General features: G+C 33.1%; 2 protein-coding genes across 2 annotated transcripts; both read left to right on the top strand.

Moving 5' to 3' along the window:
- Window positions 1-17: 17 nt before the first annotated feature.
- LOC106435098 lies at window positions 18-2065 on the top strand. The gene is made up of 2 exons (XM_013875945.1): window positions 18-1791; window positions 1884-2065. The coding sequence occupies exons 1-2, from the start codon at window positions 18-20 to the stop codon at window positions 2063-2065; spliced, it is 1956 nt and encodes a 651-aa protein (XP_013731399.1).
- Window positions 2066-10446: 8381 nt separating this feature from the next.
- LOC106435101 (glutaredoxin-C9-like) lies at window positions 10447-11340 on the top strand. The gene has a single exon (XM_013875950.3). It carries the CDS (start codon window positions 10714-10716, stop codon window positions 11125-11127), a length of 414 nt encoding a protein of 137 aa, XP_013731404.1. The 5' UTR covers window positions 10447-10713; the 3' UTR covers window positions 11128-11340.
- The last annotated feature ends 14473 nt before the right edge of the window (window positions 11341-25813 follow it).

Here is a 25813-nt window from a genome sequence, read left to right as displayed (position 1 = left end):
CCGAGTTTAGTTATTCGATGGTGAATCAAAGAGGGAATCCTCCAATTATTATTACCAATGATCGGCAAACATCTAATTTTGTGGCGTATGCAAAGAGGGATTCATCTACTATCTTGTGTGTCACGTTCTCTGGTTTGGGTGTAAATCAAAAAGAACGAGTCAATATTGATTTGAATAAGGAGCCGTGTGATTCAAGTAATGTTGAGGATGAAGAAGTTCCTGAGATAACTCGAGCAGATTTTGTGAAGCCGTCAAAGGAGTCTTGTCATACAAGGAAAGATCATGTCGCTGCGGATGGTTCCGGTGATGCTGGGTTAAGGATTGAAAACAATGGAGACAGTAAAAAGGATTATCGAGCCTGGAGAGGAGATTTTGTGAAGAAGGATCAAATTTTCAAAAGTAAAGAGGTTCTGAAGGCCACAATGGAAATTTTGGCGATGAAGAATAATTTCGATTACACTGTTTTCAAATCCACGAGAAAATGGTGGTATATTCGATGTAAGGATTCATTGTGCAACTGGACTGTGTGTGCAGAAGGTATAGATGGGTCTACATATTTCATGATCAACCAGTGCGAGGGAAGACATTCATGTGCTCCTTCAAAGAAAAGGAAATTCGGGAAAACAGCATCGGCAAGAACAATTGAAACTCTGATACAACATCGATTTGGTGATGCAAACGATGGCCCAAAAGCAAATGAAATCATTCAATTTATGAGATTGGAGCATAGTTGTGAGATTACTTACTGGCACGTTTGGGAAGCTCGTGAGTTTGCTATTGCAGCTGCTAGAGGTATACCAGATCGCAGTTATGCTAAAATACCAGCATATTTGCATATGATTAAGGAAGTTAATCCTGGTACGCATACTCACTATGAAACTAATGAGAAGGGAAGATTCATGTATCTATTTATGTCATTTGGGCAATCAGTTAGAGGATTCTACAATGCAATGCGAAGGGTGATTGTTGTTGATGGAATTAATCTGAAAAATAAATACAAAGGAGTTCTACTTGTTGATGCTGCTGTAGATGGTAACTCTAATTTGTATCTGATTGCATTTGGGGTTGTTGATTCGGAGAATGACGATTCATGGGGGTGGTTCTTCAGACAGTTGAAAGTGGTTATTGCTGATTGTCAAGACCTAGCTTTTGTCTCAGATAGAAATGCATCTATTTCTAAAGCGATTGGGACTGTCTACCCTCAATCAGCACATGGAATTTGCATTCATCATTTGTTGACCAATGTGGTTGCATTTTTCAAGACAAAAGGGTTGACTGCCTTGGTGGAAAAAGTTTCACGGGCATATAGGTACACTGAATTTCAGGAACGTATCACCGAAATTTTTGAAATGAGTCCTGAGCTTGGAAGATATCTGCGGGAGGCTGATGTGCGCAAATGGGCTCGTTCTCTCTTCCCTGGTGAAATGCATGACATTAGAACCACAAACCCTGCAGAGTCGATAAATTCAGTTCTGAGAATACCTAGAGAATATTCGGTTATTCCTTTGCTAGATAGTATAAGAGAACTGTTGATTCGATGGTTCTATGAGTGTCGCTTGGTAAGCTCTAAGCATCTTGATCCTTTAACCACTAAGGTGGGGGAAAAGATTGATAGGAGAATTGTGAAGGCAAAAGGGTTCCAAGTCTACAAGGTTGATGACTTCAAATCGCTTGTGAAAGGAGACATATATGATTGTCATGTTGATTTGGAAAGAAGAACATGCACATGTGGGAAGTACAATATAGGAAAAATTCCTTGCCGACACGCCATTCCTGCCATTTATTCACGAGGTATGGAAGTATAAACACATGAACTTGGGACATATTTATTTTTGTTAATTTCAGCATATCGACTCCAATCAATCACGTTTATGTTGGTACAGGCATGGAAGTGCACAAATTTACTGACGGCTTATACACCACTGCAGCGTGGAGAACCGCCTATGCGGAATCCATTAATCCAATAGCAGTTCCAGAGTGTGAATGGAATGTCCCTGCTGAGGTTAAACTTGCTAAGGTTTTACCACCAGAAACAAGAAAGAGTGCTGGTTTTACCACTTGCTAAGGTTTTACATCATAATTTCCTCTCCAGTCGATATATGCATAGATGTCATCCTACACAAGAAAGGTACAGAGAGTTAGATCCTATAAAACTCATAGAAACCGGATGGACTCAACTTACATAAAGATAAGAGATTACCTCAGGTGTCAGTATTTGCTCCAACCAAATGATCTCCTCATATGACACCTTTCCAGCTCCCACCCAGTTTATGCATCTAGGACCGTTCGTGAAACCTTTGTCAAATTTTTTTCCACAAAGCTTCCCAATCTTTGGTACAGCTTCCATTGCCCAAATCTGGAAGGCGTACGAGAATCCATCCAACACATAGCTAGTAGTCTTATCCTTCAGGTTGTCACGAGTTTTGGTTATTGAGTTGTAGAGAAGGTCATAAGCAGCAACTCCCCAAGGATACTTTCGAACCTTCTCAAGATCCATGACCACCTTGATGTATTTGAGGGGGATATTAGCCTTCTCATCTCTCGCTAAAACCACACAAAGAATGATGGCCAAACAGATCAGTCGTATGCGATCTGCATTCTTCCACTTCTTAACAGCTTCCTTGTCCTTATTCCACAGGTTGAAGAGTGTAAATGTTCCATCTTTTCTCCTCAACACATTGCTCCAGAAACCACCGTCATATTTCCACTCTCCGAACTCTTTAAGAGAGATACGAGTATTGCACTCAAACCCGGTTATTGCGTGGAATTCTTGTAATGAAAATCGGAGTGGTCTCCTCGCAAAGACGAACCAAAGCTCATGCAATTTGTAAGTCATCAGCTCCCTACACAAGAAGCTGTGTACCACTCTCGCGGAGAACCCAAGATCATTCTTATGGAGCTTAAAGATCTGAGAGAAAACCGGATCTTTTTTCACAACTGCCAACTCCTTTGGCATCCACTCAGTGAACTTTCGCATAATGTATTCAATCCTGCAGTTGTTATTGATCTGAGTCACTTGGGGCTCCTCGCCCTCCTTAAAAATCCTCTTTGGTAACTCTAGAGATATATCTAAAAGCGCAGAAAAAACTTGTTAGTTCAACAGGTTAAAGTATCAATATCATAACACAAATAAGGAGAGCAAGACAAATGTCTTTTACATTTACATTCTCCTTATCCTAGAATATGTATTACACCTAGTTCTAATTTCAGAAAGAACAACAATTTGTTCAATTGATCAATCAACAACAATCAATCTACCCATGGCCTATATTACAATCGGACAATATCTACTCTACTTCAAAACATACACAATCGGACGGCAACAAGTATAAGATTTCAAGAACCAAACTTTCCCCCTTTCCAAAAACCTAAATCGATATTTTACAACTACAAATCTAAAATATTAACATGCAAACAGTTACTCGTGATGTATAAGATGTTTAATCAACCCGTGAATCGAATTTACCTTAAGAAATATGACAAATCGATTTTAAAAAAATCTACGTAAAAGGGAAGAACAACTCGATTTCGTTTTAGATGACAATCAATAGAACTAATTGAATACCTTGTGTGAAGAACTGAGACGAAAATGGAAGAACACGTCGTAATTCGATTTGACCCATCCGACGAAGAGGAAGAACACTTGAATTTCGTTGTATCGTCAGTGAAATCGAAGAGGAAGATGACAAAAGCAAGATTCGAAACTACGGGTAGATGAAACTCCAACGAAGAGCAAGGATTCTCTCCGTTGAACCCTAAATCGCCATGGAAGGGGTTTTCTTCTACGGCGGAGAAGAGGAGGAGAAAAAGAAATTAGGGTATCGGGGTAAAAGTTTCCCTTTTGTTATTTTTTTAAAGTTTTGTTATTTTTATTTAAACTTTTAATATTTACCCATTTAAAATATATTACGAAAATTTTAATATATAATTTTAATTCTACTTAATTGGTAAATTAAAGGTAGTTTGGTATTTACAGGAACAAAACTCCTATTTTCCTAAAAGGTTTTCTACAAATCTTAGTGTGACAAATCCAAGTTCAAAGTGTCTTTTTTTTTCCAATTTTTTCATTTAAAAATTAAGATAGAAAATTTATAGTAATCATTTTCAAATAGATTTTCAGAAAAGAATTATTGGATTTCGAAATTAAAAAAAAATAAAAAAAATTTTGAAAAAGTTTCGAATATTGAATAAAGTTTTCTGCAAATAAAAAAAAATTATTTTATTTATTTAAATATTTATCTACATTTATACATCTATAAAGTAAGAATGTAGTTGTCATTTACCACTTTAATGAAATATATATTGGTCATTTTCTTCTTTCTATGATTTTTTGGTAAAAAAAACATTTATTGATTCTATTTTGAAGATTTGCTCTATTTTTTTGTCATCAATGTAAAAAGACTCATGACGACTCGGTAAACCAAAATAGTAATTTAGCATCCATATGAACGACGAAATAGGGTTGCTTCCTATCACTGCTTACGAGACTGTCTGTCTTGGTATTTTGTCTTCTTGATATATGTCTTACACTACAAGAAAAACTTGAAATAGCTACAATTTTTTTTGTGGCTATTAACTTATTTTTGTAGGTATTTCACCCATTGCTACAGATAGCCACAAATAATTTTCGTTGACTATAGGCTTGTGACTATCGATAAAATGTTGTTATTTAATGTTGTTATTTGTGGCTGTCTCTCTACAACTTAGCCGCAAACAATATTTGTAGCTAAAATCCACAAACAGCTACAAACCATATTTGTAGTTACAAACCATATTTGTAGTTATTTTAGCCACAAAAAATCACATTATAAATTGTGGCTAATTCATATTTATTTCAAAAAATATAAATCACGAATTAAAAAATACATATATATATATATATAATTATTTTACAGGAAAATAATTATTTTACAGGAAAAAAATGTTTTAGCAATAAAAATTTTGTTTTATAAACTAATTTGGTTTACAAATAATCAAATATTGATTTATAATTGAATTTCATTTCAGATTAAATTTGATTACCAAACTACAATTTGGTTTACAAATTAAACTAGTTTATAAATCTGGTTTACAAAACCTAAACCTTAACAACTAAATCAAAATAATAACCAAAATCTAATGAAAAAAACCCTAATTCCAAACCGGTTTTCTCTCTTGCGCCGTCAAGGGTCGTCTTGCTCCTGGTGCTTTGGCCATCACAAGCAAGAAGCTAAGAGCGACGTTTCTACAGGTTGAGCAGACACGACTTTACCGGAGGCAGAGACGACATGACTTGGAATGAAACTGAAGAGGCAATTTCTGGAGCTTGAGCAGAGAAGGAGATCTGGAGATGCTGGTGGAGCCGCAGAGCAGACTGACGTCCAACAAAACGGAAGGTGCAGAGTTGAAGAATGACGAAGACAGTGATTCTGATGAAACCGTAGCCCTTGAGTAAACCAAGATGGTGATTTCGAAGCCGCAGAGCCGTGTAGGAGATGGATTCGAGCAGATATTCTTGCTGCGTTGTTTACAGATCCCTAGGTGTAGGTTCGAAGTGAGAGGCTAGATGGATTGGAGTGTGATTGAAATCTGAAAGTGGATATTGGAGGAAGAGAATAGAGATGATACATAAGAGGAAGAAGGTGAAAAAAAAATGATTGAGATCTGAGACGTAAAAGAAGAAACACATATGAGAAGAGAAAATAAATGGAAGGGATGAAAAACATATGGACCATTGGATTAATATAGATCAATGGTATAAGATTGCAATCCATGTCTTTCTCTTTTAGCCAATGAAAAATTAGAAGAGATTAAATTCAATATTTTTTTATTGCAATCCACGTCTTACTCTTTTAGCCAATGAAAAATTAGAAGATTAAACTCAATTTTTTACTTTTTTATTAATTGGATGGCCCAATATGTTTTCCACCCTTTTCGTTTATTGTGACCTCTTTTCATAGTGTTTTTTTTCTTTACGTTTCAGATCTCAAACATATATGGACCAATATTAAACACTATATTTTAGTTTATTGTTTATATTTTATAATCATCTTTTCTAATCAAAAATTATTATTTATAATTTAATTCAGTAACTACAAGTTTTTAAGTTTAGTCGTTGGATTTATGGTCTAGTTAGAAATTATACTATTTGTAATTTTTTATTTAAAGTAGTATAACATTAGGTTTAAGTTTAGAATATGATTTAGGATTTTAGATTCATGATATGGTGTGGGTTAAATTTAGAGTTTGGATTTATTATTTAAACATTTTTATAAATTTATATTTTTTTATAAAAGTTAGATTTTAGTTTTTAGCTATATTATATATAGTAGTTTAATATATTGTACAAACACATGTGATTTAATTATTACGTGTGTTTCAATAACATACTCAACAAAAACAAAAAGTAAATTTTGTTGTTTATTTTATGAATATGATTTAAGATTTAAGGTTTATCATTAAAGATTAAAAGTTTAGGGTTTAGAATATATTTAGAGTTTGAGATCATTTGTTTAGAATTTAAAGTTTGAGAGGAATTTATTATAAGTGATTGATTTTATATGACACATTATAAGTTATTTTATTTGAAAAGTTTGTGATTTATGATTTAGATTTTATGATCGGAGATTAAAAATTTAGGGTTTAGGGTAAGTTTAGGGAATATTTTTTCTTTTAATAGCCACAAACTACATTGTGGCTATGTATTTCTACAACTGTTTTCGTGGCTAATCGTGGATTCCTATTTCTACAATCTATTTTGTGGTTTATCGTGACTATTTTTCCTCGAATAGCCACAAGATAAAATTTGTAGCTATTTAGCTACGAAAATCCGCAAGATATCCACAAATTATAGGTTTGTAAAATCGTGGCCGTTCCGTAGATAATTGTGGCAAAAAGACAGCCACAAAAACAAAAATTGTAGCTAATTTGTAGCTAAACACAGTTTTTCTTGTAGTAGTGGTTGAAACTACTTTTGAGGATCTTGATATCTTCTAGATAACTTGTAAAAGCTGGTATTTCATCTGGATCTTAAACCATCTTCACCAATTGAGAACAATCTGTTGCAAACGTTACATGAAACTGCCTTAAATTTTTCATACATTCCATTGCTCAAATGAGTACCTCTATTTCTGAATAGAGGGGAGAAAGATTGTGTCTTGTGTTCCTTGCCCTCATTAATCCATCAAACCTTCCAGCGTGTTATACCAATCTTGTCCTGAATGATTGTCCTCCTCTTTCTATGATCCATCCGTGAACCCCATTGTCCCGATATGGAAGGTAAAATCAGCTCATCTACTTCCCTTGATTGAGTGACCCTCTGAGCAAGTGATATGTGTGCTTCAGCCCATAGTGATGATTCTGTCTTTGCCAATTTGAGAATATCTCTAGGATCTATATCCATATTACTGAAGACGTTATTGTTTCCTACTATCCAAATATACCATAAGACCCAAGCATAATGATGATCTTCCAAATTTGGAGAAACTCTCCAAACAGATGATTCATGTTTGTAAAGAGCCAGTAGCAGGAAAAATATATGAATTCGATGAAATATTTAATAGTGCCCAGACTAACTTGTACCACCGGAGGGCATTCAAAAAATACATGGTTTATTGTTTCCTCAGCTGCTACACATCCGGCGCATTGTATATCACTCTGGATCCCTCTCATTGGCAAATTTTTCTTAACCGCTATACCGCCAGATACGAGTTGCTAGAGAAAATGCTTTATCTTTGGTGGATATCAGACTTTCCAGCATTGGGCCTTTAAGTCATTAACCGTTGGACTAAACACTGGTGGCATTATTTCCATGTCTGGGTAGATTTGTTCCACTTGATATGCAGATTTCACAGTGTATTTTCTGTTATTAGTATAATGCCAACCATCACCGTCTGCTAACTTGGATCGGTCCAAAGGTATACTCTCAATGTTCTTCGCATCATGAGGATCTACTAAAGGCCGAATTACGTGAGTATTCCGTGTTCGTGATGTTGTATTGATAAGAGACTCCACTTTAAATTTCGGGTAAAAGTTGCGTTAATTTTTATTTGCTGGTTTCGAATGAGTGGTTAGGAGTCAAGAATCATTCCATTCTGAGATAGATGATTCTGCTTCCACTTTTTTGATTATTCCTTTGTTAACTAGAGATTTACCAGAGACGATACTACGTCAGCCATATGATGGTGAGCATGATTTGATCGGTTCCAGAGGTGATGCATTCTTCAAATATTGACCTTTGAACACTTTCGAGAACAATGTGTTTGGCTTCTCAATCAAATGCCAAAATTGTTCTTCAAAATTGCTAAATTAAAATCTCTTTTATCCTTATTTAAACATAATTTATCCTAAGATTTACCCTTTATTTTACCATATTTTAGTTAAGAACACATTTTGAATTACTATCAACATTTCAGCACACTTTTAGTTGAACTCTTTTAAAAAAAGTTATATTATTTTGCTCAAATATTTTTATGTATAATTATTAGCGGACATGTATTTGTCAGTCCCCAATACTCTTATTAAAGAAAAAACGTTGTAGGTAGGTGATGGACATTTCCATCTTAGGATTTGGTGGAACGATGCAATTGGAAAGGCTTTTCTGGTCGTAAAGAACCTTTAAGAGGTTAAACCGGTGGCGTGACTTTACATAAAGAAATGATACCACCAAATAGTAGTCCTAATGAAGAAATTGATGAGGTGAGTTTTAAGAATAAATGACGTCAATATACCATTACAACAATAATGCACTAAGTTGATGCCTTGGTGTTAACTTTTTTTGTTTAACTTGTTAAATCCCGAACTAATAGAAGAGTCTAGACTAATTTCTAGATAGAGGTGTAATTTACAAATGGTTTTTTTCTAAATATTTAAATGGATCGTAATAATGGAACTGTATCCACTTGATCACATGATAAAATGTACTAAGATATCATTAGCTCAAATTATTTAAAATTTTTAAAATTATTTGTTACTAGACCAGTATCACATCGTTGTTTGGTGATGCTATCTGGTGCTAACTTATACCGACTTTTTTCCACCGTCCATCGATTGAAGATTGTTCTTTATGGAGATCTTTCTTATTTTTCATTTTCTCTTGTGCATTAATATGGCTCCTCACCTATGTGGAATGCTCTGACTACAATTAATATTACCTTTTGAACAAAAATAGGAACATTATATTAACATGAAAATTCACTTACCAAATAATACCAAGTGCTCAAATTTTGTTTGGAAATTCGACAATTCGGATCGTTTCAGTCTTAGACTTAACGTATTTTTTACTTTGCAAGTTCAATGTTTAAATTCAAAGGGAATATTAAACTTCATTTTAGTTCAGAATCATATGGCAAAATAAATAACGTAAGTGAAAACATTTTAACTACATATTTCTCTACTCTCTGACACGAATCGAATATTCGAGTTTTGGAAGTTTTCTTGATCCGATCTATTTCGCCCGAATAATCAATTATTCAATCAAATTCAATCTTTATTTACTCAGATATTCGGTGTCTGTATATCTGGAAAAAATATAACCATAGATTTTAATTTTTTGATCTGATTCGAGCCATACAAAAAATTAAAACATAAATTAAAATTAAAAATATTATAAAATAATATTTTATTACAAAATAAAAATTTATTTACTTTTAAAACTTTAATAACTAAAATAATATAAATAAAAATATTGTAAAGCTTACGTAAAATATTATATTAATATAATTTTAATGTGTATATATTCACATAACGAATAATACTTAAAAATATTATTATTTGTGATTTGCTTTATTTACTATGAATTTGCACATTAGTATTTGTTTTTACTTAGTAAAGTTATAAATTTTTAGATTTTTTAAATCACATCGACACAGATAACCAAACCGAAGAAAATTTTAGTTTTTTTTTGAGAAACTCTACTAAAATCATGTAATTATTATTGTGTATACACAATAATACTATTAGGACATCTCTCACTCAAACCTATTTTTTTTTATAATTCTCATTAAAATAAAATAACTCTATTATAGAATAAAAAAGTGAAATCTTTCTATTTTTCGTTCTTTATAATAGAGTAATTTTATTATATAGTAAACCGTTGGAACAAAATTTACTCTAGTTACTCTATTTTAGCGATAGATTACCGATACGGTGTTGTAATAGTGGAAAATGTGGCTATCTTAAAGGACACGAGTTTGATTATTTTTGTGAAAGGTAATAAGCCTGACTTTAAAACTTCCAAATTAAAACCAAAAAATTACCAAATTTTATAAATAGTCACGTGATTTGGTCGGTAAGCATCCACTACTACGTGGTCACATGCCAGTATTTCGAGTAATCAACTTATTATATATATACAACCGTCTAACAAGGACAAAACAATTATAAAGAAAATAGTAATTTCCCATTTATTTACTGATACAAAATCTCTATCATACCCAACACGTAGACAGGAAACAAAAGAAAATTAAAAAAACGTGCTGCTTTTTATTAGAATAATAGAGTGGGCTGTAAAAAGTCAGCATGAATCATGTGACACGGTAATAAGACACGGTCCTATGACTAAGTCCACTCCTATCGGTTACGTAAAACAGCATCATGCAGCGTTTGCTATGACGCACATCCTCACGTAACCATCGTTGACGCTAAAATTTCCTCCATACACCCTCCTTCGTATATAATATATATATGACAAAACGTTCCCCTTCCTCATTAACATATTTAAATCATTTTTGAACAATGCAAGGAACGATTTCTTGTACAAGGCATTATAATATGATCCCTGCCGCTGAATCTCCTCGACCGCTGCCACTTAAAACTGAGAAAACCGGCGAGAATGTTCGTACGTTGGTGGAGGAGAACGCGCTGATCGTGATTGGACGGAGAGGTTGTTGTATGTGCCACGTTGTCAAGAGCCTGCTTCTTGGACTCGGAGTAAACCCAGCGGTTCTTGAGATCGATGATCAGGAGAAGGAAGAGGAAGTTATGAGTGAGCTAGAAAGGATTGGCGTTGAAGGCGGCAGAGAAAGGGTGAAATTACCGGCGGTTTATATAGGAGGGAGGTTGTTTGGAGGGCTAGATAGGGTTATGGCCACTCATATCTCCGGTGAGTTGGTTCCAATTCTTAAGGATGTTGGAGCTTTGTGGTTGTGATTGTATTCAAATGATTTATTTTCCTTAAATATATGTTGAATCTTGATTCGGCAATGGATGTTTATTCTTTAGGCTTTATGATGGACCAATGATTTCCTATCTATAATAAAATCGAAGAATGGTTAAAGTCACTAGAATGTATGTATATTCACTAAATACAAATTGTAAAAGTTGATTTAAAATGAAATATAGAACCAATATATAATTTGTATCCATCGCAGCGAACTCATCGTTGACTTCCATCTCTTGAAAAACGACCCCTTTTAAAAGAAAAAAGGGAGCAGCAGAAGTAAATGTAGATATTGGAGTCAAGAAGCAACTGTCATCTTCACGTAAGCATTGTGCTCTGTCATACTTCAAAGAGACGGAAGTGGGCATACCGCTTGGTGCTGAAACCTCATAAGCACTGAGGTTGGTGCTGGGACCTCTAAGCACCGAGCTGGCTCAACAATGATATATTGTTTTCATCGTACTACTTTAAATATTATTTTCTAACATTTCTATTTTGTAACACGAAAAGAATAGAGATGCATCTTACATTGATGTGCTTCGTGAGACACAAGAATCAGATGGATCATTTATGGATGAAAGGGCAAGGCTAATTAGTGAAGGATTTGAAAAAAAAATGTAGCTGATCATATGCTTGAAGATGATATCCTAACAACCGAAGAGCTAACTCTTGAGAAAAAGAATGAAATGTATTTGAAGGTAATGTAACATCTTTAAAAATCTTTTTGTTTTCCTAGTTTTCACCATAGATAGTTTTTTTGTCTGACATACAATTATATTCTGCAGTTGGTGGATTCCACGTAAGGTCGTGTGTTTGGTCTAGGATCTCTTTTTAGTGAAGTTTCAATCAATTGTAAATTGCCAGTGACCATTGAAATCAAATCAGCTTAGAAAATGATGAGACTTTCGAAAAAAGGTGCAAGACATTTCTGAAAAAAGTGCAAATATAAAAAAAAGGCTGAGCAAACTTAAAGGATTAGAGAAAATGATAGCAATCTTTTGTCCAGCTATTCTATCCACGGGCGTCAACCGTAAGTTTCAGTTGGCTGTTTTAGTTATTTTTCTAAGTTCTTATTAGGTTTTTCTAAGTTCTTATATATTAGGTTTATCTAGCTTTCAAATTATTGTTGGTTTTTATCTAATAATGCATTGTTAAACTTTTTAATATTTCTGTTTATTTAATAAAGTTGGTTATTCACTTATTTGGTTTTTGTGTTATTACAAAATATATTTACTGTGCAAACAAATTATCCATCTAATATTATTATAACAAAATACTGCAATAATCATTCATGCGACAAAATTAACAATTTATTAAAATATTAATTGGTAACCACATAATAACCATCCCCACAAAATATTTGCACCAAAAATATTATATAAAAGTAATTATAAAAAAATCTGCAACAAAAAATTGCAACAACATTCACTAGATATTTTATATAGCAAATTTTGTAACAATTTAAGTTGCGTCCATTTGTTTGACGTCTTGTTGCAGTAATAATACAAAATTGCAATAAAAATTTGTTGCACATTTTCTATGTTGTTTGCTGTATATTTTACATAGCAATGATTTGCCACTATTAGACCATTTCCATTGAAGTAGTTGAATAAAATTTTCAATTGTTGAAAGTTTATAATGAAAGTATTGAAATAAAGTAAAAAATGAAGCGGATTAATTTCAGTTGAATATATTTAACTAGTTGAATAATATACATGTGAGGTCCACAAGAAATATTTGAATCAATCAAACTTCATAGGTGTACCGCATGTTCTCGGGAAGAAAGTGAATGTAGGAGATTCCATTTTTTAAATCAAACAAATAAAAATTAAATAACTGTTAAATTTTAAATGGTTGTTTTGATAATTTGGATTTTTATTCAACCTATTTGTTTCAATTGACTTATTTTGTAGGAAATATTTTTTAAAAGTGTTTTTATATCAAAATTCATCATTTTTATGCTTTATAAATAGAGACTTGGTTTATTTAATTTGGATACATATAATTTATTATAATATTGATATTATTTACTTATAAATTCTTATTTATATAAATAAACACAAATTTATTAAATAAAAATTCATGATAAAACTTTAAAAATTAAAAACTGAAAATGTTTATTTTTCTTAGTAAAATGGTAGAATGTTTAATTTTTATAAAAAAATATTATATAACATAAAAATTAAATAAATGTCAATGATTATGTGAAATAAAAAATATAATAGGGTGTTGAGGATTGTAAAAAAGTAAAAAGGTGGCTGTTGATTAATACCACCATGCATTGTGCATATTCTTAGTGTTGCACAAATACGTTGTAAATATATTAAAAAGGTTGTTATAAAAATATTGTTGCAATAATATGACATATATAGCAACAATTTAATTTGTTGCTAATTTTGCTACGTATATGTGATAAACATGAATTTGCAGCATTCAAACAACAAAAATTAAAATTTGTCACAATTTTATTGCAATTTCATATTTGCAAAAATATATGAGCATATTGCAACAATATATCACTATTGCAATATGACTATTTTCTTGTAGTGTCACCAGATATGGTATGGTGTTTGGATCCTCTGTGATAGGACAGTTTGTAAGTTAAATTTACATGAACCCTAAGATCTTTAAATATCTAGGCTAATCACATAATAGAATCATATGAATGTTTATAGAGTTATCTGGATTCATTTTGCCTGAGAGATCTTCCTGAATGGATTGAATCCTTAATGGAAGATGAACAGCTCAATCTCTTCTTAGGGACTCTTAGGTTTCTCTGCCTCGCCTATAACATTAGTTGTTGCTTTTAGGATATCTTTATGATGGTCTAAAGAATGTATTTATAGGAGGAGAGAGGACCTAATTCCTCTTTAGGGTTTTCTTTAGATTAATCTCAACCGTCCATCAAGCTAGATATAAATTAGGAATTACTTCTTTATTTCCAATTTCATTGGTCACCAAATATATTAAGGAATAACAATATTCCAATAGAAAACGGATAACTATAAGACCATATAATAGGGAAAGGAAATATTCCTTACAGTCTCCCACTTGGTCGTTACTGAGATCCACTAATGTTTTCTTTAAGAAATCATAAGGCCGGCATAATATGCTATAACTTTATTTTTTTTCATTTGGTCATCATAAGTGTCTTGACTAATCTAGTAATCAATGAGAGTCATGGCGGTCGCACATCATTCTGCAACATGATCCCTTCCATGTACTACCGCATTGACCACCTTCATAGTTAGACCATAAACATAAGTAGGAGTATCGTAATGGTCCCTTTAATGTCTTTAACGAGAGACTCATTTTGTTATCATAAATCCAACCAACAATAATGTGTGTGCACATTGGAAGCAGAATATATAAAAGATGTAAAAGTCATAAAAGAGCTCAAATAATTGTCATACATAGGCTAATCGTAAACAAACAATATTAGACGCTATCCTCAAGACCCATACTTTCAGCATGCTTTATGAAAGTCTTTGGAGATAAAGCTTTTGTAAATATGTCTGCAACCATAAGTTCAGTGCCTATATGTTCAATGACAAACTTTTCTCTTTTGACATCTTGCTTCAGTGATAGATATTTGAGGTCCATATGCTTGGCTCCCTTAGATATCCTATCATGCTTAGCGAAGAAGATTGCAGCTTGATTATCACGGTAAAGAGTGAGAGGCTTGTCAACAAAACTCAAAGCCCCAAACTCTGACACAAAATTCCGCAACCATGTTCCTTCAATACAAGCCTCATAACATGCAACATACTCATCTTCCATAGTGGATGTGTATATCAACTCTGACTTCTGGCTTTTCCATGAGATGGCACCTCCACCAAGGAGATACACATAGCCAAGAGTACAATGTCTAGAGTCTTTGCATCCACCAAAATCTGAGTCAGAAAATCCAACCATCTGTGGATGTGTTGATTTTCGATATGTCAACATGTAGTTTCTTGTTCCCTTTAAGTATCTCAAAACTTTCTTTGCAGCCTGCCAATGAGCGAGTTCTGGGTTACTCTGAAATCTATCCAGCATGCCAACTGCGTGGCTAATATCAGGTCTGGTACAAACCTGTGCATACATCAAACTTCCCACAAGAGATGCATAAGGGTATTTTTGCATTTCATTACGTTCCATTTCATTCTGCGGACATTGCTTAAGATTAAGCGTGTCACCTTTATGCATAGGAACATGCTAGAAGAACATGTCATCATGCCGAATCTCTCAAGAACTTTATCAATATATGCTTTCTGAGACAATCCCAAAATTCCTAGTGTTCTGTCACGGAATATCTCAATTCCTATCACATAGGATGCGTCACCCATATCTTTCATTTCAAAATTCTCAGAGAGATAACTCTTAGTCTCATGTAATAAACCAAGATCACTGCTGGCTAATAATATGTCATCAACATACATAACCAAAAATATGAACTTACTCCCACTCTTGAGGTATATACATGGATCCACAATGTTTTCTTTGAAACCAAATTTCGTAATGGTTTCATCAAACTTTAAGTACCATTGCCCCGAAGATTGTTTCAGTCCATATATTGATTTCTTCAATTTGCAGACCATATCTTTCTGACCTTCGATTATGAAGCCTTCAGGTTGACGCATATAGACTTCTTCTTCTAAGTCTCCATTAAGAAAGACGATTTTCACATCCATTTGATGTAACTCAAGATCATATTCAGCTACATATGCCATTATAATTCTGAGAGAGTCTTTTCTAGACACAGGTGAAAAAGTCTCACCATAATCAATGCCTTCTTTCTGATTATACCCTTTGGCTACAAGTCTGGATCTACGTCGTTTAACATTGCCATGACAATCGAGCTTGGATTTATAGATCCATTTGCACCCAATTGCTTTGTGTCCTTCAGGCAATGGAACAACATTCCAAACTTCATTCTTAACCATTGAGTCTATTTCATCTTTACTGGCCTCGATCCATTTATCAGAATTAACATCTTTCATGGCTTGTGAATAAGAAACCGGATCTTTTAAATCCCATTCTCCAGATTCTATTTGATAAAGCACATAATCATCAGAAATAGTTGATCTTCTCTCACGAGTTGATCTTCTTAATGCTGGTTCCTCGTGTGCTTCATGTTCATTATTGGCGATATTTTCATTAAGGAGTGGTGGATCATTCAACTGGTTTTCCTCGTTGTGCAACGGTTCTACAACAGGAGGATTCCCAACATTCGGAACTAAGGGTAAAGGCATATTTACCCTAATTTCTTGAATGATCACATCTTAAATTTTATCACTCCCACTAATCTCACCATTCTCATAAAATCTAGCATTACCGGTTTCTACTATTCTCGTAGTATGGGTTGGACAGTAAAATCTATATCCTTTAGACTTCTCAGGGTAACCAATAAAGAAATCACTGAACGTTCTGAAATCTAATTTCTTTTCATGTGGATTGTATATTCTTGCTTCAGCTGGACATCCCCAAACTTGGAGGTGTGACAGACTAGGTTTCCAGCCTTTCCACAGTTGAAAAGAAGTCTTTGGAACTGCCTTGCTAGGAACTCGGTTCAAGATATAGACTGCAGTTCGTAATGCATCCATCCACAAGGATATAGGTAAATTAGCATGACTCATCATGGATCTAACCATTCCCATATAAGTACGATTACGCCTTTCAGCTACACCATTCTGCCATGGAGAACCAGGCGTTGTGTATTGAGCAACGATTCCTAATTTCTGGAGGAGTTTGGCAAATGGTCCAGGATGTTGTCCTGTTTCATCATATCTGCCATAAAATTCACCACCTCTATCTGACCTAATGATTTTCACCTTTCTATCTGATTGTCTCTCAACTTCAGTAATGAATACTTGTACAGCATCCACGGATTGAGACTTTGCATGCAATAGATAGAGATAACAATAACGTGAATAATCATCGATAAAAGTAATGAAGTACGTTTCACCTCCAAAAGTTAGAACGTCAAAAGGTCCACAAATATCTGTATGTATGATTTCAAGAAGCTGTGTACTTCTTGTGGCTCCTCTTTTAGTGTGTTTAGTTTGCTTACCCTTAATGCAATCTACACACTCTTTACCGTTGGTAAAATCAAGATTCGGTACGACTCCATCTTTTACCAATCTTTTGATTCTTTCACTAGAAATGTGTCCTAGTCTTTTATGCCACAAGAAATATGAATCATTCGCACATGCTTTAGTTTTACGTTTATCTTGCAGGGTGAGATGTGTTTCATAATTTTGATCAGACAAATTTAATTTGTAAAGACCATTAACTAATATTCCAGAACCAATTTTATTAGAGTTCAAAAATAAATTGAAACAACCATCTCCTTGAGAAGACTTAAAACCAGCCAAATCAAGTTTGCTTACTGAAACTAAATTACGGGATATAGATGGAACATAAAGAGTCTGAAATAAATCCAAACAAAATCCACTATCTAAAATGAGACGATAAGTGCCAATAGCTTCAACTGGCGCTTTGTCTCGATTCCCCATAAGTATATAGTTTTCACTTGGATTTATGGTCTGGGTTGTAAGGAATCCCTGCAAGGAATTAGTTACATGTACATTGGCACCACTATCAATCCACCAAGTATCAGAAGAAACATGAGCAAAGTTAGATTCGAAAAAGCTTACTGAACCCCATAGGATTACATTTCTTTTCAAACCATTGTTTTCTTTTAGGGCAATCTTTCTGAAAGTGTCCAGACTTTTTGCAAAAGTTGCATCGGTCATCTTTTCTTGCCTTCTTCTCATTGACTTGACTAGAATCATTCATCCTGGGTGGTGCTCTTTTATGACTTGGTTGATGTCTTTTCCTAGCTTTAGGTCCAGCTCCTTGGACATAGTGGGCAACCTTAATACCTTCACGGCCAAGCCTTGATTCCTCTTGGACCAGTTTGTTAGCCAATTCAATCGATGTCCACTTTTCAACAATGGTGTTGTAATTGATTTGGAATGGTCCATACTGAGGAGATAAAGAGTTTAGGATAAACTGGACAAGAAATGAGTCATCCACACTCATTCCTAAACCCTTTAGCTTAGCCGCAAGATTGGTCATTTCAATGCAATGTTCATGCATAGACCTTGTGCCATCATGTTTCATGGTTGTAAGATCTGCCATAAGTTTCCCAGCAAGGGATTTGTCTGCAGTCTTAAACCGTTCTTCTATAGTCGTTAGATAAGCCTTAGCTTTCTCTGCAACTGGAAGGGAAGTTTTGATGTTGCTAGCTATTGTCATCCTTAAGAACATGATGCTCAATCTGTTAGCTTTCACCCACGCTTTATGGAATGCCTTTTCTTCTTAGTACTATCATTAGTGAGTTGGCTAGGCTCTTCTTCATGAAGTGCCAAGTCCAAATCTAGTACACCTAATGTGAACTTAACTTTCTCTTTCCATTTGGAGAAGTTGGTTCCAATGAGGATGGGGACAGAAGAGACCATAGATGACAAACTAGCGGAAGAAGTTGTTGCATTTTAGAGATAGAACAAGTATTAATTAGGCTTCATAACTTAATCAACACGAAAAAATTGAATGTATATGACAAGAAATTATAATGTTCCTGTGGGAATCACATAATCTCATATAAGGTCACAGATTCATGGAACTTTATTGAATGATGTACCGAATTATTCAAACTAAGTTATATGTGGATATCCTTAGCTTTCACGATAACAATCATTCCATTATTGAGTGATGTATTGAATTACTCAAACCAAATCATCTGTGGATGTCTTTAGTTTACACAATACATACGCTCTTAAGTAATTAATCAATTCTCATGATTATAGTCTACCTGTGGGTAACTAAATAATTCATAAGAAGATCAAAAATTTGGCTTAAATAATGTTTTTTAGTTGCAACTATTAAGGTAAAGTCACTGTGGTGATATCTAAACCCTAATAAGCACTTTATGTGAAATAATGTTTTGTACTAATTTTGTTTTAGTTTATAAATTATTTCTATACGGATTATGAATAGAAAAGATTATAACTTTAAGTGCAAAATCGGTTTTGTACGAATTATGTGCAAAACGATTCTGCAGTATATACAAAACACTTTGTACTAATTATGCACAGACCAATTATTATTATCAATTTTGCACAAAAACTTCACGAATCATTATTTACAGGATAGGGCTTTGGAAACCCTAATTTACATAATCCCGAAATTTGCACGGAAAAGGGTTTGCGAAAAAACTCTAATTTGCAGAACACCGTTTTTGCACGGATTCTGTAATGCGAAAAATTATAATTCGGGTATGCACAAACTATGCACGATTCTTTTAAACAGTAAATTATAATACTTAGATGCACAAACTATGCATGACTCTCATAAACAGAAAAATAATTATTTCAGATGCACAAAGTTCGCACACATACGAAAATAAAACTCATAATAAACAGATCTAGAAATCTTAATACTCAGATCTATCAATTTCAATTATCAAGTTCATAGATCTATTATTCTTAATGGATTAAACAGATGTTCATAACCATGCTCTGATACCACATGTAAGTTAAATTTACATGAACCCTAAGATCTTTAAACATTTAGGTTAATCACATAATAGAATCATATGAATGTTTATAGAGTTACCTGGATTCATTTCGCCTGAGAGATCTTCCTGGATGGATTGAATCCTGAATGGAAGATGAACAACTCAATCTCTTCTTAGGAACTCTTAGGTTTCTCTGCCTCGCTTATAACGTTAGTTGTTGCTTTTAGGATATCTTTACGATGGTCTAAAGATATGTATTTATAGGTGGATAGAGGACCTAATTCCTCTTTAGGGTTTCCTTTAGATTAATCTCAATCGTACATCAAACTAGATATAAATTAGGAATTACTGCTTTATTTCCAATTTCATTGGTCACCAAATATATTAAGAAATAACAATATTCCAATAGAAAACGGATAACTATAAGACCATATAACAGGGAAAAGAAATATTCTTTACACAGTTCGCATGGGAAAACTGTCAGCAGAAAGGCTTTGTGCCCGCACTATCGCTCGACGAACTCGACCTCAAGTCTGTCTTGGCGATTTTGGCTCTCTTTGGAGGACGATCTCGCCCATCAGAACCAGTTGGCTTGTAGTTCTGATGGGCTTGTCAACTTCGTACTTGCAGCGTCTGTCGGAGCAGCATCACTGCAACTGCTAGGTTTGGCGTTGCCACTGACCGCTCGAGGGAGACACATCTCCTCTCTTAGAACTTCCGTAAGAGCATTGCTCACATCTCCGGAACGAATCCTGTCCGAGTCACCCACACCGCTTCTGGTACAGATTCTTTCGGATTCCTGCGATTCTTCTGGTAAACATTGTCTTACAAAGTATAAAGGGAACTGGGAGAAGAATATAATCGAAGGAGAGCTCATCTAATTTTGATGCATGTTTTAATAACGACACAAAATAAGGTCGAGCATGTTGGATCATACATTCAGACAATGGACCATGTTTATTTTGGGGCTATGGTAAGACCGGTTTTTCACGCACACTTTTGGAAGCTGAAGCAAAAAGTCTTTTAATGGCAATGCAGAGCTTAGGACTGTTGGAATTCTGTTTTTATAACAGAATATAGAAGCTGACGTTTGACTTTTCAGGTGGCTTTTTTGGCCAAACTGGTGATCGTCATGACCATAGCTCTTTGTAAATCTTGCTTATGAGCACTACGATCCAGTATATTTATATGTAAAAAATAAAGCTAAACTGAATTAGAAATAATGTGATGAAGTGATGAATTCGGAATGTGAAGCACTGTCAAAAATTGACCAAGTGTTATAATTCAACGTCATCCCACATCGGCTAAGTTGAATGTCTCTGATGAACCTCGAATTAATCAATAAAACCAATTATTCGACGTAAGAATGGTTCATTTGTTTGGCTTCTAAAAATGCATGATTTTTGTCATGACATGAAGGGATATATATATTCGGAAGCTTAATTAATCTATCGATTTTATTGCCATTCTTTTAGTTGAGAAATTGACACAAGTGACATTAATGGCTCTTAAGTTTTACAAATTTAAATACCCTGATTTCAAATGGGGTTAATTTGTAAGTCTTTTATATAATTTCCAGTAGTGTTTTAGGTATTTCCAAATATTTATTGTGTAAAAAATATTTTCAGGTATTTTGATCGAAAAGCAGATCAAGAACTTTCCACCGTTAAATCAAGCTCAATTTTGGTGAAAAAATAGAGCCAAACAATGTCTTTCATATTGAAGTGATGTGACGGAAAGTAAAGCTTGCTATTTAGAGCAGCTCTAACAAGGAGTTATTAGAAGGTTCTTAGAGCATGATTAACGGTAAGGGGGTGTGAGTTTTTAGATTTTTTTTGTCCGATTTAAAAAAAAAAATTAAAAACGGATCAGTCGCAGACCGCCACGTGTCAGTGAACAGTACACAAACCCAACTAAAGTCGCCTCTTGCACAAGAGGCAGAAGAGACAGCTCTTGATTATAAGGTGAGAACTGCCGTTAAAAGTGCTCTTACTACTTAAAAAAAATAAAAAATATTAAAAACATCAAAAAGAATATACAAAAGTTCTTAAACCTCATCTTTTAGGAACCTATTAATAACGGCAAACAACATGTATCATTCAGCCATTTTTTCAACTGATTTAAAAAATAAAAATTTAATCATATAAATATAATATTGATATTTTATTTTTAGAACCCAAGAGGATTTTCTACTGATTATGTTGCTCTTAAAGTAATGATGTTTTTAATGACGACTTGTCAAATAAGTTCAACAGAATAAAAATAAATAATATTTCAATAAAGTTATATTTATACACATAATTTTAGTTAAACTAATGTGAAACGTATAAATATAGAGTTTAACCATATGGTGGTGGTTTAGTGGTAGACGAATTTTGAGTTGTCAAGCAATATGGATTTGAAGGCATCCCATTATATTTTATTCTTGTGACCACGTGGATATGGACCTACCTTACGGTCCATTTGAATATCCGCAGTGAGTCTATCCGTGGACCGCACTCTCTTTTTAGGGATTAGTCTGAAACTCTCCGTAGACTTGGGATACCTCCAAAGAAAAAAAACGTATAATTATGGGATGTATTAAATGTATAAATGTGAAATTTACAAATTTGAAGTTACAGAGTGTATGAAATATATAATGTAGATTTATTAAGATAAAATATTATTTATTAAAGTTTGATACATATAAAAAGAGAAAATCTCCTAAATAATATTTATAATTTTTTGTCTCCTAAATAGCCTTCAAAAGTCAAAGTGACAAAATAGGCGTATTAAATGTTAAATAATAATTCTATCCATATTTTTAATTTCAATAATTAATTACTAAACATATAAAAATAAATAAATATTAGACATTATAAAACAAGAAATCAAAATATTTATCTGAAATATTTTTCAAACTATTTCAAAAAAATAATAATCAAAATTTCTCTTTATGAATGAGTTTTCTTGAAAAAGTTTAAGAGATCCTGAACGTGTATTCTTACTGAATTTGTGAATCATTTTTCCAAATTCATGAATGCCTTCAAATCTGTATGACATCTTCGTGAATTTGATTTATATCATATTTAAAAATATTACTCAATATATTTATATCTTTCTAAAATTTACGAAAATTTTTTTTATAATATCTTTGAAAAGTTTAGATATCAAATCCATGAGGTCTTCCGAAAACTTTAGGATGATGTTGTGTATATTTGAAAATATCTTACTAAATTTACATATACTTCAAATTCAGTAAGATATTCATAAATATATATTTGTAAAGGTATTCTTGAATTTAAGAATATTTTCCAAATAATTTATTTATGATTTATGAAAATATTATACATATTTATCAATAGCTTTCTAAATTTTAGGAAGATATCATCCATATTCAGGAAAGTCTTTATAAACTCAAATTTTAGAAGATATCATATACAAAGGAAGCCCTTTCTATTTTTTAAAATTGTTTTGACAAAAAAAATCAAAAAAAAAAGTTTTTAAAAAAGTTTTAAAAGAAATTTCAAAAAAAAATTGTACATTTTAGAAGAAGAAATATTTATTTATATACAGTAAAACCTCAATAAATTAATACTCGATAAATTAATACTTCCTATAAATTAATAAATTTCGTCGGTTCTAACTTGGGCCAGTTCAAAATTTGACACAAATTGATCAAATAATAAGATAATAATTTTTTAGAAAATTATATGTAAATATATGATCTCATTAAAATTATAAATTAATAATTTCTATGTATACATGTTTTATATAAGTAAAAACATATTATTATATTGTTTGTTTTATATTCACAATGGAATTATCTTTATATTTTCTTTACACATAATATATTTTTGATGAAATTTAATAATATTATATCTAAAACCACATTTAAGTTCAATGCAATATACATTATACACCATATATTATAATAAAGTTAATATAGATGTCAAATTTAAAAAAAAAATAATAATTAATGTCTATACACTAAAATCAAATATTTTTCTTATCTTAGAATAAATATATTTTAAAATAATAAATCTAAATTTTTTTTTTTTTGTAAATTAATAAAATTTCAAAATTCTAACATTATTAATTTATAGAGATTCTACTGTACGTAGAGAATGGGGATAATTTTACTTTAACCTCTTTAAAGAAATCTATCTTTGTCATTTTGACCTATAAATGCTAATTTGAGAACAAAATCTTTTTTTATGATTATTTAAGGCTATTTCTCTATAAAATCTATTTTTATTTTTATTTTTTTTAAAATACTACACAATTATTTTATAACATATCAAAAGAACTGTAAGAACAAAACTATAACAAATTAAAAACACAAAAATCGAAGATAGAGTAAAAATATAACTTTATTAAAGATGGAAAGTTTGTGTAAAGGTAAAAAGACAAAAAAGGATGTCATATAACAAATCTAAGAAAGGAAAAAAAGATTTTTTTTCAAAAAGGAAAGATTATACAACCGACCTCAACTTATCCGATCCTACACCTAAAGAGGATTTATATAAACCTATAAATATTGTTTAACCCCGAAGTTTTCTTAATCATAGAATTGTAGCTAAGATCACAATGAATCCTTCTAGCTTCCCGTCCAAGTCAACCATTGGTGTAGAAAAATCCATTAAGAACCAAAAGGACATGCGCTGATCGTTTCGAAGCATCTCTTCTCTACCAAAGCCAAACACTCTAACTCCTTTTTCTCACCAGCGTCGATAAACTCCGCGCTTGATGAGATACAGTACGAAGAAGAAGACTTGGTCATCTCCATGAAGACCATCTTCATTGTTCAAATATTTTAATTATTATTATATTGTCTTTTATTTAGTGGAGTTATGTTTCCATGATTTGAGGATATGTGTTGCACCCACATCTTACATAGTAGTAGTTAGTTTATTTTTTCTAGCTTTATATTTAAATAGTGAGTTGAAGTTAAATGAAAGGAGAAGAGAAAATTGTAGTAACTTGTTTGGTTTATTTAGTTTGTTCTTTCGCAAACTCTCTTAACTTTGAAGAGGGGTCTTAATTGGCATCAAAGCAAATTGTGTTCTAAGCAATTTGATCCGGACCACTTAATTGTGGTAGCAAATCATTTTCATCCACACAAAAAAAAAAGTTTCAACAACTTCATGAAAGTGAAGATTATTACGATCACTTCTCATACTCTGTTGGCGAGAGCGAGCCGGTGTATGACGTATTTCATGAAGTGCAAGCTGAGTTGCTCCATAAAGTTCATGCTGAGTTCCAAAAGATGAATGTTAGTATAACTGAAGATTTTAGAAGTCTCAAGGCAACCATGAATCATATGATGGAGATAGTGAAAAAGATCAAACTTAGTGGAAGAAGATCTGATGGTGGTAATACACCACTATGTGCACAAGAAAACTTGGCTCACAAGACTGCACCACCAAAACGTCTACGAACACAATCTTCTCCGATGGGACACAAGCCTCGCACTTCTCGATTCAAGCAACCAGTAGAGCATAAACGATTTAACTCGTCCAAGTATGGGTCTGGATCTTGCGCTTTACCCAGTCGTGTCAAAGATGTTTTATTTGGTACTTATGGGAAACAACCGTTTGATCGTGGGCGTAACGGTGACGACGAGGTTCGTTTGAAGATTTGTATCAACCGGTTTGATCAAGTTGTTTACAGTCTCCTACTAGCCAAACACTCATTGCTACACAAGATTTTTCATGTGTATGTCTCGGAGGTATGTGTCGTTGAAGATGAACCACTCCCTGGTAGACCACCACCTTTACGTGATAAGAAGTCACATAGCCCCGTGTGTTCAGCAAAAGAATTCAAGCCCAAGTCAATTACTTCCACTACCACAATGCGATTCTTCATTAAGCAAGCGTGTAAGACATGTTTGACTAGAACAGGTTCAGACAAGCTTTCCATGTTTTGTGTCCAACCTTGAGGACAAGGTTGTTTGGAGGATGGGAGTATTGATGAGATACAATACGAAGAAGAAGAAGACGTGGCCATCTCCATGAAGACCATCTTCATTGTTCAAATATTTTAGTTATTATTATATTGTCTTTTATTTAGTGTAGTTATGTTTCCATGATTTGAGGATGTGTGTTGCACCCACATCTTACGTAGTAGTAGTTAGCTTATTTCTTCTAGCTTTGTATTTAAATAGTGAGTTGGAGTTAAATGAAAGGAGAAGA

Source organism: Brassica napus, chromosome C5 (genome assembly GCF_020379485.1).
Source record: "Brassica napus cultivar Da-Ae chromosome C5, Da-Ae, whole genome shotgun sequence".
Lineage (NCBI taxonomy): Eukaryota > Viridiplantae > Streptophyta > Magnoliopsida > Brassicales > Brassicaceae > Brassica > Brassica napus.
The sequence above is the reverse complement of the archived record's forward strand: the minus strand, read 5'-3'. Positions and strand labels throughout refer to the sequence as shown.

Bases quoted from the DNA above. Each gene is read 5' to 3' on its own strand.
- LOC106435098 (XM_013875945.1), top strand. From the start codon at position 18: ATGGTGAATCAAAGAGGGAATCCTCCAATTATTATTACCAATGATCGG. The intron at 1,792-1,883 runs GTATGGAAGTAT...ATGTTGGTACAG, and splicing joins TCCTGCCATTTATTCACGAG to GCATGGAAGTGCACAAATTT.
- LOC106435101 (XM_013875950.3), top strand. From the start codon at position 10,714: ATGCAAGGAACGATTTCTTGTACAAGGCATTATAATATGATCCCTGCC.